Genomic DNA, 14,470 nt, shown 5'->3' on the forward strand with positions numbered 1-14,470 from the left:
GGTTTCGCTTTCGTCGCACGGACCAGCTGAATCGTTTACATTCCTTGCGAACGGCTATTGATTAGAGGTTGGTCTGGTCGACTTATGACACGAACTCGGTGAATATTTGGCGTTCAATCGTAGGCCGAACGGACGTCGAAAGTCCAGCAGAATCGAAACTTTCCGGTAGTTGGTGGTGAAAATAAGCATTACGTTCGCAGCAAACCGTTTTCATGCGTACAACTGCAAAGCTGGACAAGATTATAGGAACGATATTGGTAAGCTTAAAAATGAAATCGATAGTAAAGGTGTTACACAATCTACACTATAATATACCATTTAAAGTCTCCGTGAACAAACACCTCCTCGTTGAAAATTGTGTAGAAAGCTTGGGTTTACTTATCTGTTATATCTTCGGTAATTCTCACATTAAACGTGTTATGAGTTTATGGCATTCTTGTCAGACAGAATAGTTTCCCCATGATGTTGTGCCTGGGCAGTCGGTCTATTATACCGAAGGTGAAATATATCTTATCTAAACCAGACCTACGCAGATAGGATCGCAGAACTATCTATCTTAGTTCCAGTGGCGGGTTTAACGGTAAGCGGACTGAGCGGCCGCGGGCATCGAGCTCCCAAGAAGTACCGTCACCTAGGACGGGTGCCTAGAGTCTAGCCGTGTGGGGCCCCTGAAAAATGCTGTTTTTCGGGAAAAATGTATGAAATATGACAGAAAATGCCTCGAAAAGCGTCACCTAAAGCAAGTCCGCATGCAAGAATGGCTCCTTGTAGTTCAGAGCCTCTGAAGAAGTGCGCTACCACCACCGTATTTTTTTTTAAATTAGGGTCTCCAACTATAATTCCACTCAGGGCCTCAGGCCGATAATCTAAGAATAATACAAAAAAGGAACAACAGACATATATTCAGTACAGTACTACAGTAGTGAAAGTACTTTTATACTGAAAGGACATAATTTTTCTTCTTGTTTATCGGCATAATAACTCAAGAGGTCCAGGCCTGCCATTTCTGGCTTTCTTTTGCCTTTATTTACCTATAGCCGGATAGTTAGTCCTACGGGAGTTTGGTCCGGATGGGATTTTGCCCGGTCCTGTCGTAAGAAAACTGGCGTCACTCCACCGATTCGCAAAACACATCTTCGGACAGCCACTGTTCCATTAATTCTACCAATTCTTTTACCTTTTTTTTCTATGAAAAGATTTCGTGGTGTGTATTGGAAGAATAATACACCGAATATCATGCGTCTAATCTCTCCTAATTTTACTGCTTTTAGAATAGTATATGGTGTCATAATAATATGTCGTCAGCTGGTCTTTATGCAAAGTACACGCTTACATGCACCTCTTAATGTTAACGTCATCTTCATTTCTAAATCTTCAAAAGCAAATCTCACTCTCTTGACCTCTTGCTTCCTGTATAATATAATATTTTTTAATCTGGTACCGGTAGAACACGTTTTTTCTCATTTATCTAGGCTGTTTGAACGCACAGCAAAAATGCAAACATTATCCAACTAGACAACATACGGTTACGATTCGAGAGTCAGGAGCTCAACAAGAAGCACCCAGTACCTGGCAAATGGTAGAACCCATCCGTTCCTGGAAGGCGCGTAATGCTATGGATGCAGAAGATTAGATAAAGAGCGCTAGTAAAGCAGTACCAAAAATCAAGCACTCATAAGTAAGCAACCGGTCGTATAATAAATACGCACCGGGGTGTGTTTGTTCTGTGTTTGCCAAAATCAACAACACGTTCCAGTACGGTAGTTGCCTTTTTTTTGTTTTAGCTGGAACGCTATTTTTAGCTGGAAAAAGGGTTAAGCGATGTAATATACAAGCGGAAATTAAGCTTTCGAATGTACCGGAAAGATGGGTTAGGTAAAATGTGGACTGTATTGTTTTTCATGTTTGACATTTTAATATAAAACCCTACATTTGCATCACTTTCATTTCGCCGAGTCGCAAAAACGAACAAAACGCATGCCATGGCTACGGCAAGTTTAAATGTCACTCATTTCATCCACTAGAACAGCAGAGACCCGTTTGAAGTAGCGGCAAACCAATTCCGCCGAATATTTGTCCATACTTTTGCGTTATCATTTCCTTTGCTGAAGCAAAACGCTGAAATGGAAGTACGCTGTCATGGCATTTGGGTGAATATTTTCCGCTATCGCCAAATGATGGCTACCATCGCCAGGGCGACGAACGGCACGAAGAAAGGACAGCACCATTTGAATACAGTCCAATGCGATGGTCCTTCGGCACCGTGTACACGTTTCATCATCGACGTGGTTTTCGCGTGCTGGGTGGGCGGTCTGGCTACCATGGAGAATAAATAAATCATTTTTATGCCAAATACGCACTGAAAATTGGTCGCCAAAGCCGCGACCTCCGAGGGTCGCTCGCTGTAAGTAGGAAAGAAATAAACAGATACAAGCAAACAGCCGACGCGCAACAATAAGAAAAAAAAAAAAACAAAGCGCCAAAGTGAAAGCAACACATCATGCACAGAAAGGATGGCATTGGGTGCCTGCTGTCCGAAATTGTGGAAAATGAAATTGAATATAAATTACAGGATTTACGACCGGAACGTACGCACGCGAGAAACACACGGAACGGGAGGATTCGTCCGAATCGGGGATTAGTATTTTTCGTTCACTAGTCCCAATTTTTTGTCCCTCTTCCGCTGTTCGCAGTCTTTCCATTCTTGATCATTGTGCTTGACGAAAAAAAAAAAAAATAATAAACAGGCACAATGAAAAAAAAATCAACCTTCGTGTGAAAGTGTGTCCTTTGTCGCGCACAATATTTCTATTTCTGGTTCACAACTCATCCACAAGTCCCATCCGGTTCCAGCAGATGGAAGATTGTCCGTGATTGAATATTCGTGCGAAACGGTTACGATCAAACGGAACGGAAGACGATCGAGCGGTCGTTCGGGGCGTACAGAAACGGAAAGACCTCCAGGTCCCGGGATGGCGTGTTTCCGGGAAGCATGCCGCCTCTAATAGGATTCCCAATCGCTATTTTCCGCGTTCGATTGAGAAAGAATCGTTTCGTGGGCAACAGTTGGTACGGTTCGTTTTTGATGAAATGTTTTCGCAATGCCCCTGCCACAGTGATATTGTATCCTCCGTGTGCTTCCGTTTGATTTCCCGCGTTCAACCGCTCGGTTCACAAATTAGACACTAAATATGCGAATAATTGGTACAAACCCGAGTCGTTCGGGACTCGGTAGGATTCCGTCCATTATTGGGATTATTTTTTGTTTTAACTCAAGCGTTACTTGTACGGGGATTCAGGGTGACGCGAAACATTGCATGACGCGAAGAATGCCCGTGCTGGACTGTTTACAATAATGCAAGGAAAGGACGAAAAAAAATATGAAAGGACAGCAAATAAAGGTGGAATTTCGGAAGGTAGTATTTTGGTCGCAGGAATGTTATTGAAATTCTATCTGTGCTCCGAAAAAAAGAGTCCCTAGCTTACCAATTATCGATATTTTTTTTTCATTAACGAATTTGTTGTGCAGTATTCTTCCACTAAAGGTGTAGGGTGAAAGCCATCTACAGAACCAATGTTCAAAAAAGGACCGAAAAAGAGGAAATTTCATTCTTCCATAAAATTTCGAGGGAAATTACATACAAATGGTGAATGAAGTATATTGTTAATAGTGTTGTAATAAATGAATTTTTTGAGAAAATTGATTTATATGAATCTTCGTTGAAGAGTCAATCAAATTGCGAACTGACTCTCAACATATTCTTGAATTCTCATAGATTGAATCTTCGAAGATTCATGACTGTTTATAACAGATTTATAGGTCCTTATAGGTTATAGGATACCATAATGCTTTATAGGTAAGCATTATGGTATCTCAAGCAAGAGTCATGGATCCTTAAAAATCCTGGAATGCTTACAAACTCATGAATTCTAAAAAATTCAATAACGCTAAAAAAATCGAGATTTTACGTAATATGTGTATTTTTACCTTTCAAATTTTTGGACTGATTTACTGACCCTACTAATGCAAGCATTCGGTTGTGTAGAGTATCAATTGAATAATGTTTTAAAATAGCAAATAATGTATTTTATAATTGGTAACCCATGTAGACTAATTTGTATTTCGCTAGGATTGCTTTGTGCTCTGGGTAATAGAGACGCCGGACGACAGAACCGGTATTAAACCCAAACTGTCCTAACGAATTACAAACGATTCTACGTTATATACTAACCACAAACTACATAAAATGGTCAATTGGTCTACGCACTAGAATATTCTTCTTTAGACCAGAGATTCAAAACAATTAATTCCGTTAAAAGAAACATTTAGATTGTATTAGCGTTGTATTTTAATCGTATCGTGTATTAATGTTACAAAAAAAAATTATTTAGAAAAATTAAGTAATTCAAAATTATACTGTAATGTTAGATTTAAAACGATAAAGCTAATTTGTTTTTATCTACTGTTTCGTTTAATATCGGTTCGACATGCGTTACATGCATTTTACCGGTTCGTGAATCAAACTGAAGATGTTTGCTGATTTGCCTACATTTAGGCGTTTTATCATTCTGAAGCATTGACTATTTTTTCCACGTTTGTGGAATGATAATGTGGGTAACATAATCGAAATAATAAACATATACGTATTGCTGATATGCATGTGAGCATGTCCTACCTAACATCATGTTAATTGAATATAATTGTTTTATTAAGTCATTATAAATCCACTAATTAGAACATTGTGTGCCACACAATTGGTAACAGCTCGTTATCTTATTATGTCCCCATCAACATGCATACCTCCAGCAATCAATCGTCCACTCGGCGAGTAATTTGATAGCACATGGTAAATGTAACCCGATGCCCTAACAATATGCCCGAAGGCTATGACAGTTGTATGCTGGTATTGCTATCACTTGAATTTTACGCAAAGAAGTACGCTCACTAGCTGGCAATCGCTTCTAACGACCATAATAATGATTGGTGTTGAGGGGTGTGCGTTTGGTCCGCGTTATCTCGGCTTAATTTGGCAAGTAGCGCGGTACAGCAGTGGTCGTTATGCACTAATCGTACTCACCACCTACAAAACCATTCGTGTTGGTACGCGTCAGCTTAGCTTCGGCAAACATGCTGGATGTGTTTATTTTCTTCGCTTCTACCGACCTCGGTCGATTGATGTTACTGCCATCAGTTGATATCTGCTAACCAAACGTGCAACGCCACAGCTGTGTGGTTTTTTTGGTTATACGTGTGACACTGCTGCATTCAACCACAGTTAGCGTTGCGTTGCTCCTGCTCAAGCGCGTGTAGCTGGAACTAAGCTGAGTGCAATGTGCGTAGCAGAAGTGCAACTTTTATATACAGTTTAAATAGCATAAAACGGCATCATAATAATTACCAGGGTGTACCTCGTAAACACCTCCATTCCATTGTACTTCCTTATGCAATTAAAAGTTCTTTAGCGGGTGAAATATAAATGCGAGCAAGGCTAGAACAAAGAAATTGGGGCGTGTCTTTGTATGTGGTGTAGAGCATGCATTTTACGTAGAATCGGAATGAAAACTCAAATAAACATATAATGTTTGTCCCTCAAATTAGTTTTTGTTCCTACCATTCGCTTCCATTAAATGGAAAAGGTAAATCACACTGTTCTACAGCGTTGTATCGTGATGAGTTGTTTACTTGCCTGATTGAATGCGTTGCGTTTACACTCAATTAGTGTGCAAGTTTTAGTGACATGGGCTTTACTGCTAACGTATAATTGTTATGCTTTTTAATTCTGTCGTATTATTCCTTCGTTTGAATTGCTTGTTGAATTTGTTTTATAAAGATACATTGATTATTGATAAAATATTCGTATCAATACACAATTGTACAAATTTGGTTGAAATAGAACTGTTAATGTGATAGTTACGTTCAAAAGGTTAGAACATTTAATGATTATTGCCATATTGATAAAAAAACAGCTTATCTACGGTGCACTTTAGCCTAGTTCGATCTATTCCCACAGGTCATTAGTAGAACCTCATCATAGTGCTCCGAGTTTCCGCCTATTTAACCTACCTCTGCTTTAACCCCTTTTGCGGCCATCCATTTAATTCACAGGAATCCTGAAGAGGACATCGAGATGCTGTCGAGAGTAATTAGTTTTGATGAGGTTGTTAAAACATCAATCGACACATTCCGCAGCACGTTTGGTGTCGAGCCGGACCTTGCCGCTTGTGCCCCCGGCCGAGTCAACCTGATCGGTGAGCATATCGACTATAACGACGGTTTCGTCCTACCGATGGTAAGTCTGTGTGTGTGTGTGTGTGGATACGTCTAGCCAAATTGCTGCTATAACCGGGGAAAGTATCTGTATTCAAATTAACCTTTGCCCACCCGGGAAAAGGTACGAGATAGGGCGTGGGGTATGCATGCCAGCAGCATGTAAAACATTAGAAAAACTCCTGTTTCACTGAGCTGACCGTTGGCCCTGCAGCCACAGAAACATTCCTTTTCACCCGGCAAGCACGTCAAAATCTGTTCATTGATGAGTTTGACGGTATGCCCGAATGCAACAGGACGGACTGTCGGACAACGTTACGAGTGTTTCATCCTAGTCCACGAATAATGACAGCCGGTTTCACTAGAGTCACAGATGGGATCGAACTGTGCTGAGCTTTGGGATGCTTTAAATTGGGTTTTGTGGCATATTTATTTGCTCGGGGACTATGCTTTGGGCGGTGGTGCGTGATCAAACATAAATTGGCACCAATCAGTTAGAGGAATAGTTGATATTCAGAGGAACGATAAAAGGAAATTCTGTTTCGTGAAGGTAAATTAGAGGTGGAAGCTGAGCAATGTACTGATTTTGGCCTAAGTTAACAAATGTTCAGAGTAATATGATGTACGATTGGTTCGATCATAAATAATTGTTAAAAAAGCCTGCGAGTTGTACATCATAGATTGATGAAGTTTACAAAACTAAAACCTGGGCCACATATCACTGTCTTATCGATACGTCGAACGAGTAAAATATGTCAATAATGCGAACACGAACGAAGTACTTTATTTCCGCGACTCATAAACCGATCTGGGAAGAGCGATTTTATAAATACAAAAATAAAACACCCGCACGCACACACACTCTCGAATGAAAATTGAATAGACAATGGTAATAAAACATTTACAGTCCGTGGGGAACCGCTCATCAAACATGTGCTGTTTAAATGAACTGCTGATAGTGGGTCAAAGGGAAGGAGCCGGTAGAAGGGTAGAGGACTCGATCATAGCCCAAGGTGCCATTAACGCATCCACTCTATTTGGATCGATTTATCAGCCCAATCCAACCCAATCGTCCAACCGCGTTGAAGCCTTATCAGCATGTGGTCGCATTTATCTGCCGTGTACCATACGTTCGGTAGGCTCGCTGATGAAAGAATAACACTTGTTGGCATTTTTATCACTGGCGGCATACCTTGGTGATGATAGGGTTCGACATGTTTCTCCGAGACAGCAACGGTGGTAAACGGGCTGAGTGGAAGAAGAAGGCAAAAAAAGGGGAGGCAAACTGTATATGTAATAAAACATCACTTGTTTCCCTCACCTGTTGATGATGATAGAATGGAAGAAATGGAAACGCTATATGCAACGAAAAAGCAAACATAAGCCTACCCACACTGTCCTGAAAAGGAATGCAATGAGGATACGAAAAGGGCTTCAATTGCTTCCATTTACATTCATGGTGGCGTAGCGCGGTACACAAAGTAGCCATTCAATTCCGACCGTACACATAATGATGAAGGAGTTACGAGCTGCATTGATGATAAAAGCTTCTTTACGAACCACGTATATCCTGCTCGAAAGGAACCTTCAATTAGTGGGATCAGTGGCAGATGGAAAGGCTTTCGCACTCATCAATGGCTTACGCCTTATAGATGAAATGCTATAATCCGATTCATTAGATTGCTGGGAGTTCGATACCGGATAGATACAGCTTGAAGCAGTAGCTCTCGGCTGTGAGTTTGTCTAATCGATCGAGTGTTTATTAACCTCTTCAAGAGCCATCATCTGGAAGGTTATTGATTTTTCCTGGAAGGGGTGTAAATTTCTGTAAGCCAACTTAGTGATGTAGTACACGGGATGATTGTAAGATTTGCACCGGGTTTAACATTTCGATCAAATTAATCCCGCAAATTTTGTTAAATAATGGGTTGAATAATCCATGTACAGAAATTTATATAATGTCGATGGTCGACCGTTAGCAATGAGCAAAATGTTTGTTTTGGATGTGAGATTAAATTCGGCATTCTAGCTTGGGTATTTTGAGGATTTTGATCAGGCTTATCGTTTGTTTTTGCGGACCCTTCCGTTCTGGGACTGAGTCCCAGTGCGACATGCATAATAGTAATTTGTTTCTCGAATTTTTTTATGATTTGCGATGCAAGTACCTACTGTTCTATAATTTTAATCGTTCTAGTGTGTGTTCAGCAGTGTGTTTTCTATATGAGTTTTAAAAGTAAGCTGTTTCTCCAAATCAACTTCAAGGTTTACAATTCGTCGTTTTTCAGGATATTTTATTCTGATTGTCCCGCTATGTTTTAACAAGGTTTATTAGGTAGGCAGAAAATTTAATCTTGATCAGCTTATCTATATCAGCTGATGCTATATCGAAAAGCGTTTTCGTTGTTTGAATGCATGAATCCCGTAACTTTGTTAAATAACCTATTTTTGATAATCCATTCAGTTTGACACATGCGGTCAATATAAGGACTAGATAAACTACAGCTTTTCACGGAAGTCTCGTGGTCGATTTTGTGTATACTTTTTCACAACCAGTTGACTTCTATTTTTTTATTATTTTTATCAGTATTTAAGGTTTTATGAAGTCAAATGGAGGTAGCTCATTTCCTTGGTTAGATGCAACATATTTCTTATTACCCTTGATTATTCTGCATTCTATGAGACTGAATTGACTAGAGGTCAAATTGTGTGCATTTGTATGTGCTGTTTTAAGGGTTTTGCATTTGTTAACGGCGTTGTTCGTAGAACTGAGTGGTGTGCTTTCAAATTTAGAATATTTGTTTGTTGATTTTTCATACGAATTTACGAGCTTGCGGAAGCGATTACTGTTATTGTTTTATGGTTTAATGCTTTCCAATATGTTACTCCATGCTTTATTCCGTTCTTGAGAAATTAGATACAGTCCTCTATATATTTCGCCTTAAGTTATGCACTTTACCTGTCAAAATTGCCTTCGAATGACTTAAGCAGTTTTATTTTCCATTTTAAATTATAGTGTTGCTTCACTTTAAAATTGAGAATGATTGTAGATGTCTCTGTGGATTGAGAGTTCTGTACATCTGCAGATTGAGAATTGACGAATAATGTTCGGGGTGTTGATAAATCTCAATGATTTTCTGGTTAGAGTGATTTAAATAAAAGTAGTAATGCAAAAAGTTCACTATAAACTGCCATGTCAGAACATTGGTATTCGCTCGAATAAAGAGGTTCACTGGTTCTAAACACACTAAACTCCATCAGCAAAGTCACCGATGCCATACGCCATACATGCGGCCATTCAACAACTGAGCTAATTGTTTACTCTCATTAATTTCTTCCCTGCCACCCGTGCAACTCGCACCGTACTTCATCACCCGGTACAAACCCAACTCCGACAGGCACTCCAGCTGGGAACGGTGATCGTTGGACGGCGCAACGGAACCGACTCGACCTGCGACGTGGTTACCTGTTCCGACAGCATCAAGGAGGGTACGAAGCGCGCCCAATTCGACAGCAGTACCATCGCAAAAGGATCGCCCAAGTAAGGACTATTGCTTCACCACCACTCCCGTTGCACTAACTTTTCCCCCTTTGCCACACCCGGTCACATGCGTTGGCATCGCTAGTTAATTAATTAGACACCGTTTTCCGGATTGCGGCCTCGCGCGCACGCATAATTTGCATTTGCACGCGTCCTTAAACGGGAAGGTGACCGAGCGCCACCGTGGGCGCCACGGTGGGTTTGCAGTGGAAAGCGATAGCAAAACATATAGTGCCAATCGAAGCACGGCAGAGATAGAGAACACGTGAAGGACGAGGGAAGGGTACGGATTGGGAAACAATCGTGGAACAGCGCAACCAGTTGCCGGTACATGAACGATGCGTAAAATTCCGCACTGCAGCAAGCGACCGCGATCTCGAACACACACAAACATGTATTCGGAGGACATGCAGGGATGCTGAACCGCTGCGAAAGTAGATCCTTGTTTGGCGTTCTTCAAACCGTGGTCGTTCGCTGCGCGGACCAGCAGCGTGTAGCGATGGGTGGTTATTGTTCGTGTGTTTTTACACCTCACACTGTTTCGGCGTCGGTCGTTATTTCTGAGAATTGATCGTGGAGGTGTGGTGTTCACAATGGCACAATGTGAAAGGATCTGAACAAAATGTGGCCATTTTTGAATCGACCGAGAGAAGCTAATTTCTCTTGTTTTGTAGCGTGGTCGTAGAAAAAGATCATGAACTTCCAAATATATAAAACATTCAAGGCCTCCTAATTAATCCGCAGAAATTGATGTTGAAACGCAATCAATTACTTTGCAGTTTTTGATACCGAGGGTACCCTTCCTATCTATTGCGGAATCCTGTAAGCTGGATAGTGTTATGACACTGCTAAACCGGACACAAAATGAGTTTTAATCCATCATCGATGGTTTGTTGATCGTTCGAATTATTGTGCATTTACTTGAGGAGACCACTACTTTGAGACCTATTAGATTACATACTTACATAGTTAAACCGCTTCGGGGTTGCATTAGGAATCCTCGAAACCGCTCTTTGTCATGCACCGTCGTTTAGCCATACAATAATCCGGTCTTGCTGACGAACGTTATAGTTATAATTCTGAAGCAACAGCCAACTCTTTGATTTTCTGAAACGTGTTTAAAGTGTTTTAAATATCCTAGTGATAAATTCATTCCTCTCAAGCCATTGTCGGTGTAAGAGGAGGGACTCATCATCAAAACTTCACTTTGAGCCTCCAACGGTTCCTCTGTCCATTTGGATGGCCTGAAAAGACGTTCTGGGTCGTTCGGTATCTTTCTAATGACATGATCAACCAAACGAGTCTATTTAGATGCATGAAATTGAGTTCATCATATACCTCGTCCCTACTAGATGGCTCCACGGGTTTTCCACGTAGACATCCTTGCAACGGTGGCTTAGTGCAGATTATATTCAATTTACTCTAAAGTGCAAGACCATGCCACTACCTCGAACATTTAAGTAAAAGCGCTATTTTGTTGATCTGCGCATTTCTTTAACCTTTTAAATATAAAACAAATAACGAGGGGTAGCATATTAGCATAATGGTAGAATTTAAACTAACAATATTATCCAAGGTTTAGAAGCAGTAGATGTTTGCTATTGCAGTAAGAAGTTTATCAGCAGAAGCTTCTCGAACTAGAAGTTTCAGTAGCAAAAGTTTGCACAAAAATTTGCTATTATAAGCTTATGTAACACAGTTAAATACACCAAAGAGGTTGATAATGATGTCGACTAAATTCTTATCATTTATAACCACTATACCTGCTCACTGTGCACGTATGACCGTTATTCATCAGCACACCGCACAACAGCATCGTCCGTGTGCTGTGTTTGTACGGGTTTTTTTTCCCATTCGACCACCCCACCACTCCGTTGGGGGCGCACGGCAAGCAAAATGGCGCGTTCATTTTCATATTCATGTATTTAAATTAAATAATACGACATCAAAACTCGCGGAAAATTCGCGCGCATAATGAATGTGCAAACGTGTACATAATTCATGCAAACTTTTCGCTCACCGTGCGCCGACGAGAATGCCACACTGCGCTGGCCCTTCAGAAGAAACGCACCTATATGGTCCCCATGGGAGCGTTCGTTTTCTTTCCCGCTTTCGTTTTGTTTCCTTCTTTATTTTGTGTGTTTTTTTTGTGTTGATTCGTGGAAGACTAAAACTAATCGGCTCACATCGTCCGGCTCAAATGTCCCGAGTGTGTCCTTATATTTGTCGATGGGGAGGTTGTATTTATGTGTGTGTATGTGTTTGTTTTTTTTTTGTTACTTTCATCTTTTGTGCTTTCTACGTTGCGAAGGAAATAACCGAAAAGCTAAAAGTGGAGCGTGTATTTTGTGTTTTTGTTTAATTTTTCGCGTCCCATAGCGGCAAACACCTCGGGAAGCGGGATTATGTTGCTGTGTTTAGGAAAGCTTGTAGAGGGTTGTATGTGGGATTTAGTAAATGGTGTTTTTTTTTGTTCCTGCCGCACAGCACAGTTGCCGAAAATTGATTAATTTCCCACACTTTCACACAGCGACACTAACAAAGGGGTTGCAAGTGTGTGCGATTGGGGGAGGACCAGCGCCAGGGTAAAAGGATTTTGGAAAGTGGGTTCAGTTTTTTCCCCTTCTTTTTGTCATGGCCATTTCCACTTCGCCCAGTCTTGAAAGTACGTGTGCCCGGCAACAAGAGGCACCAAAACGGCCACCAAAAGTGCACTGGTGCATGCGTGGGAAAGGTTGCCGAAAACATGTGTCATTCGGGGTACAGTCCGCAGTGCTGGAAGATAAAATTTGATTAAGGTCCCCGCGAATCTCCGTTCCAGCGTGGTGCCGAATTTGGTGCGCTTCGCCATTGGGTTGTGTATGTATGTGTACACATACACCATCCCCCGCATGTTGCACCAGTTGGAGGACCGTTTGTTGTCAAATTAACCGAGAATTATTTCACCCAGCCACCGGACACAGCAAAATAAATGTACGAGCACAGCAACGAAGTGGTTGGGTGGGAAAATTAAACACCCAACGCTCACACACCGGTCCAATATATACCGAAAAAGAAACATAGCGTTAGTCGTGTGATCATTATCATCGTCATCATTGGGGAAAAGAAGCTTTGGCCCGCGACCGGCTAGGCGGCACACGTGCAAACATATCCTCCACTTTAGGTGGATTACTAGTGGATTCTCCTGGGATACGCGTCTGATGGGTGATTATCTGTGATTAAGTCGGTGATACATCCGCCAGCTGAATGTACTCGCTTCGCAGTGAGGTGAATGTTTTAAATCCTCATCCTCGATTGCATCGGGCAAAATTTGATTCCAATGTATGTGTTGGATGAGAACTTTTTTCTGGAATAGATGATCGTTATTGTTTTATTCTTTAACGATCTACCAATTCCGTGATTTGTTATCCGTTGGAGAATGATTTAAGATGATTTAAATTAATATTTTAATTGAAGAAAAACTGTCTGGACGTAATGCTCATGGCTATTGGAACCTTTTTTTGGCACTACAACCTCAAGAGGACTCGGTCGTGTTTTTTTCATTGATCTGCTAGATATGTAGCAGTTTAACAAAATTGTTTTGCCTTTCGGAATAAATAACGGATAAATAACAAATAACAAACTGAATATTTAATACGAAAGTAAATAGAAGAAGTACATTATATATATTAGGTGTTCAGTTTGCGAAGGCAACAACCAAAGAAAGTCCTACAAAAAATGGTTTAAGGCCACCATTGTGACTTGAAATAGAAAGAAGGTATTTGGGAGAAAATTACTAATAAATTAAAGTTACTAACAAGACTGAAACGGAAAAGATGTCATGCGTCTCTCAACATCGCAACTTATTAGGTAGCATTTGTTTAAGGCGTTTATCCCTCTCCTAGTTGTTCGTTCTAAACGAGTTTATCGATCTCCACTTCTTTTTGATGATCGTGTAAATGTTCACCAATTAAATCACATAAAAAATAATAAAGGAATGCAGAGAGTTATATCAATACTACCTATACGTGAATCAGATAGAGCCGTTTAGTTTTCGTAGTCTGGTGAACTCCACTAAACTTGTAAACGAAGCAGATGTCCGTTAAGACTATTATTTTGGCATTTCCGCTGGGCGCGTTACCGTCGTCTAGTTGCTTTATGTTGTGGCACTATATCTTCTGGCCATTTCTGGCTTTGCCTAACTTGAAGAAGGAGTGGCACAGATGAGATTTGATACTGGTTCAACCGTTAATGGTCCTAATCCTAATGATAATCTAATGATTTGACCTAGCGCAGTCTGGAGCAGTACAAAGGCCGATTGACAATCAGTAGTTTCATGCGTTTCTTAACATTAATATCTTTGTGTTAGGAACATTTTTATTTATGTTTTTAACACATCTATCGAACGTGAGCTGCGTGAACCTTCAATTTAATAACTTCATTTATCTCTTAACTGGTACAATGTTACGATATGATTCCCTTTTTTATAATTGAAATAATCTCGGTGGCCTTTTTCGGAATGCTGTTGGTTTATCCTTTATCCACAATACACCACATTCCGTACCCGGTCTCCTCTGTTCACCTCTACGAACACCATTATTCCGATACTCATTTGAGCGAATCGAGTTAATTGCATTTATAATTAGCAAACTTCAACCTGTAGCATCCGCGAGCCACCAAAACTC

At 40.7% G+C, this 14,470-nt stretch overlaps 1 protein-coding gene across 1 annotated transcript in view; it reads left to right on the forward strand.

The window, feature by feature from the left end:
• LOC128718023 (galactokinase-like) overlaps nucleotides 1–14,470 on the forward strand; it is a 55,306-nt gene that overhangs the window by 31,194 nt on the left and 9,642 nt on the right. The window contains exons 2-3 of the mRNA XM_053811698.1: nucleotides 6,107–6,290; nucleotides 9,664–9,806. Of these exons, the coding sequence (XP_053667673.1) occupies nucleotides 6,107–6,290; nucleotides 9,664–9,806 (327 nt within the window). The remainder of the gene's footprint in view (nucleotides 1–6,106; nucleotides 6,291–9,663; nucleotides 9,807–14,470) is intronic.

This window comes from Anopheles marshallii, chromosome 2 (genome assembly GCF_943734725.1).
Source record: "Anopheles marshallii chromosome 2, idAnoMarsDA_429_01, whole genome shotgun sequence".
Lineage (NCBI taxonomy): Eukaryota > Metazoa > Arthropoda > Insecta > Diptera > Culicidae > Anopheles > Anopheles marshallii.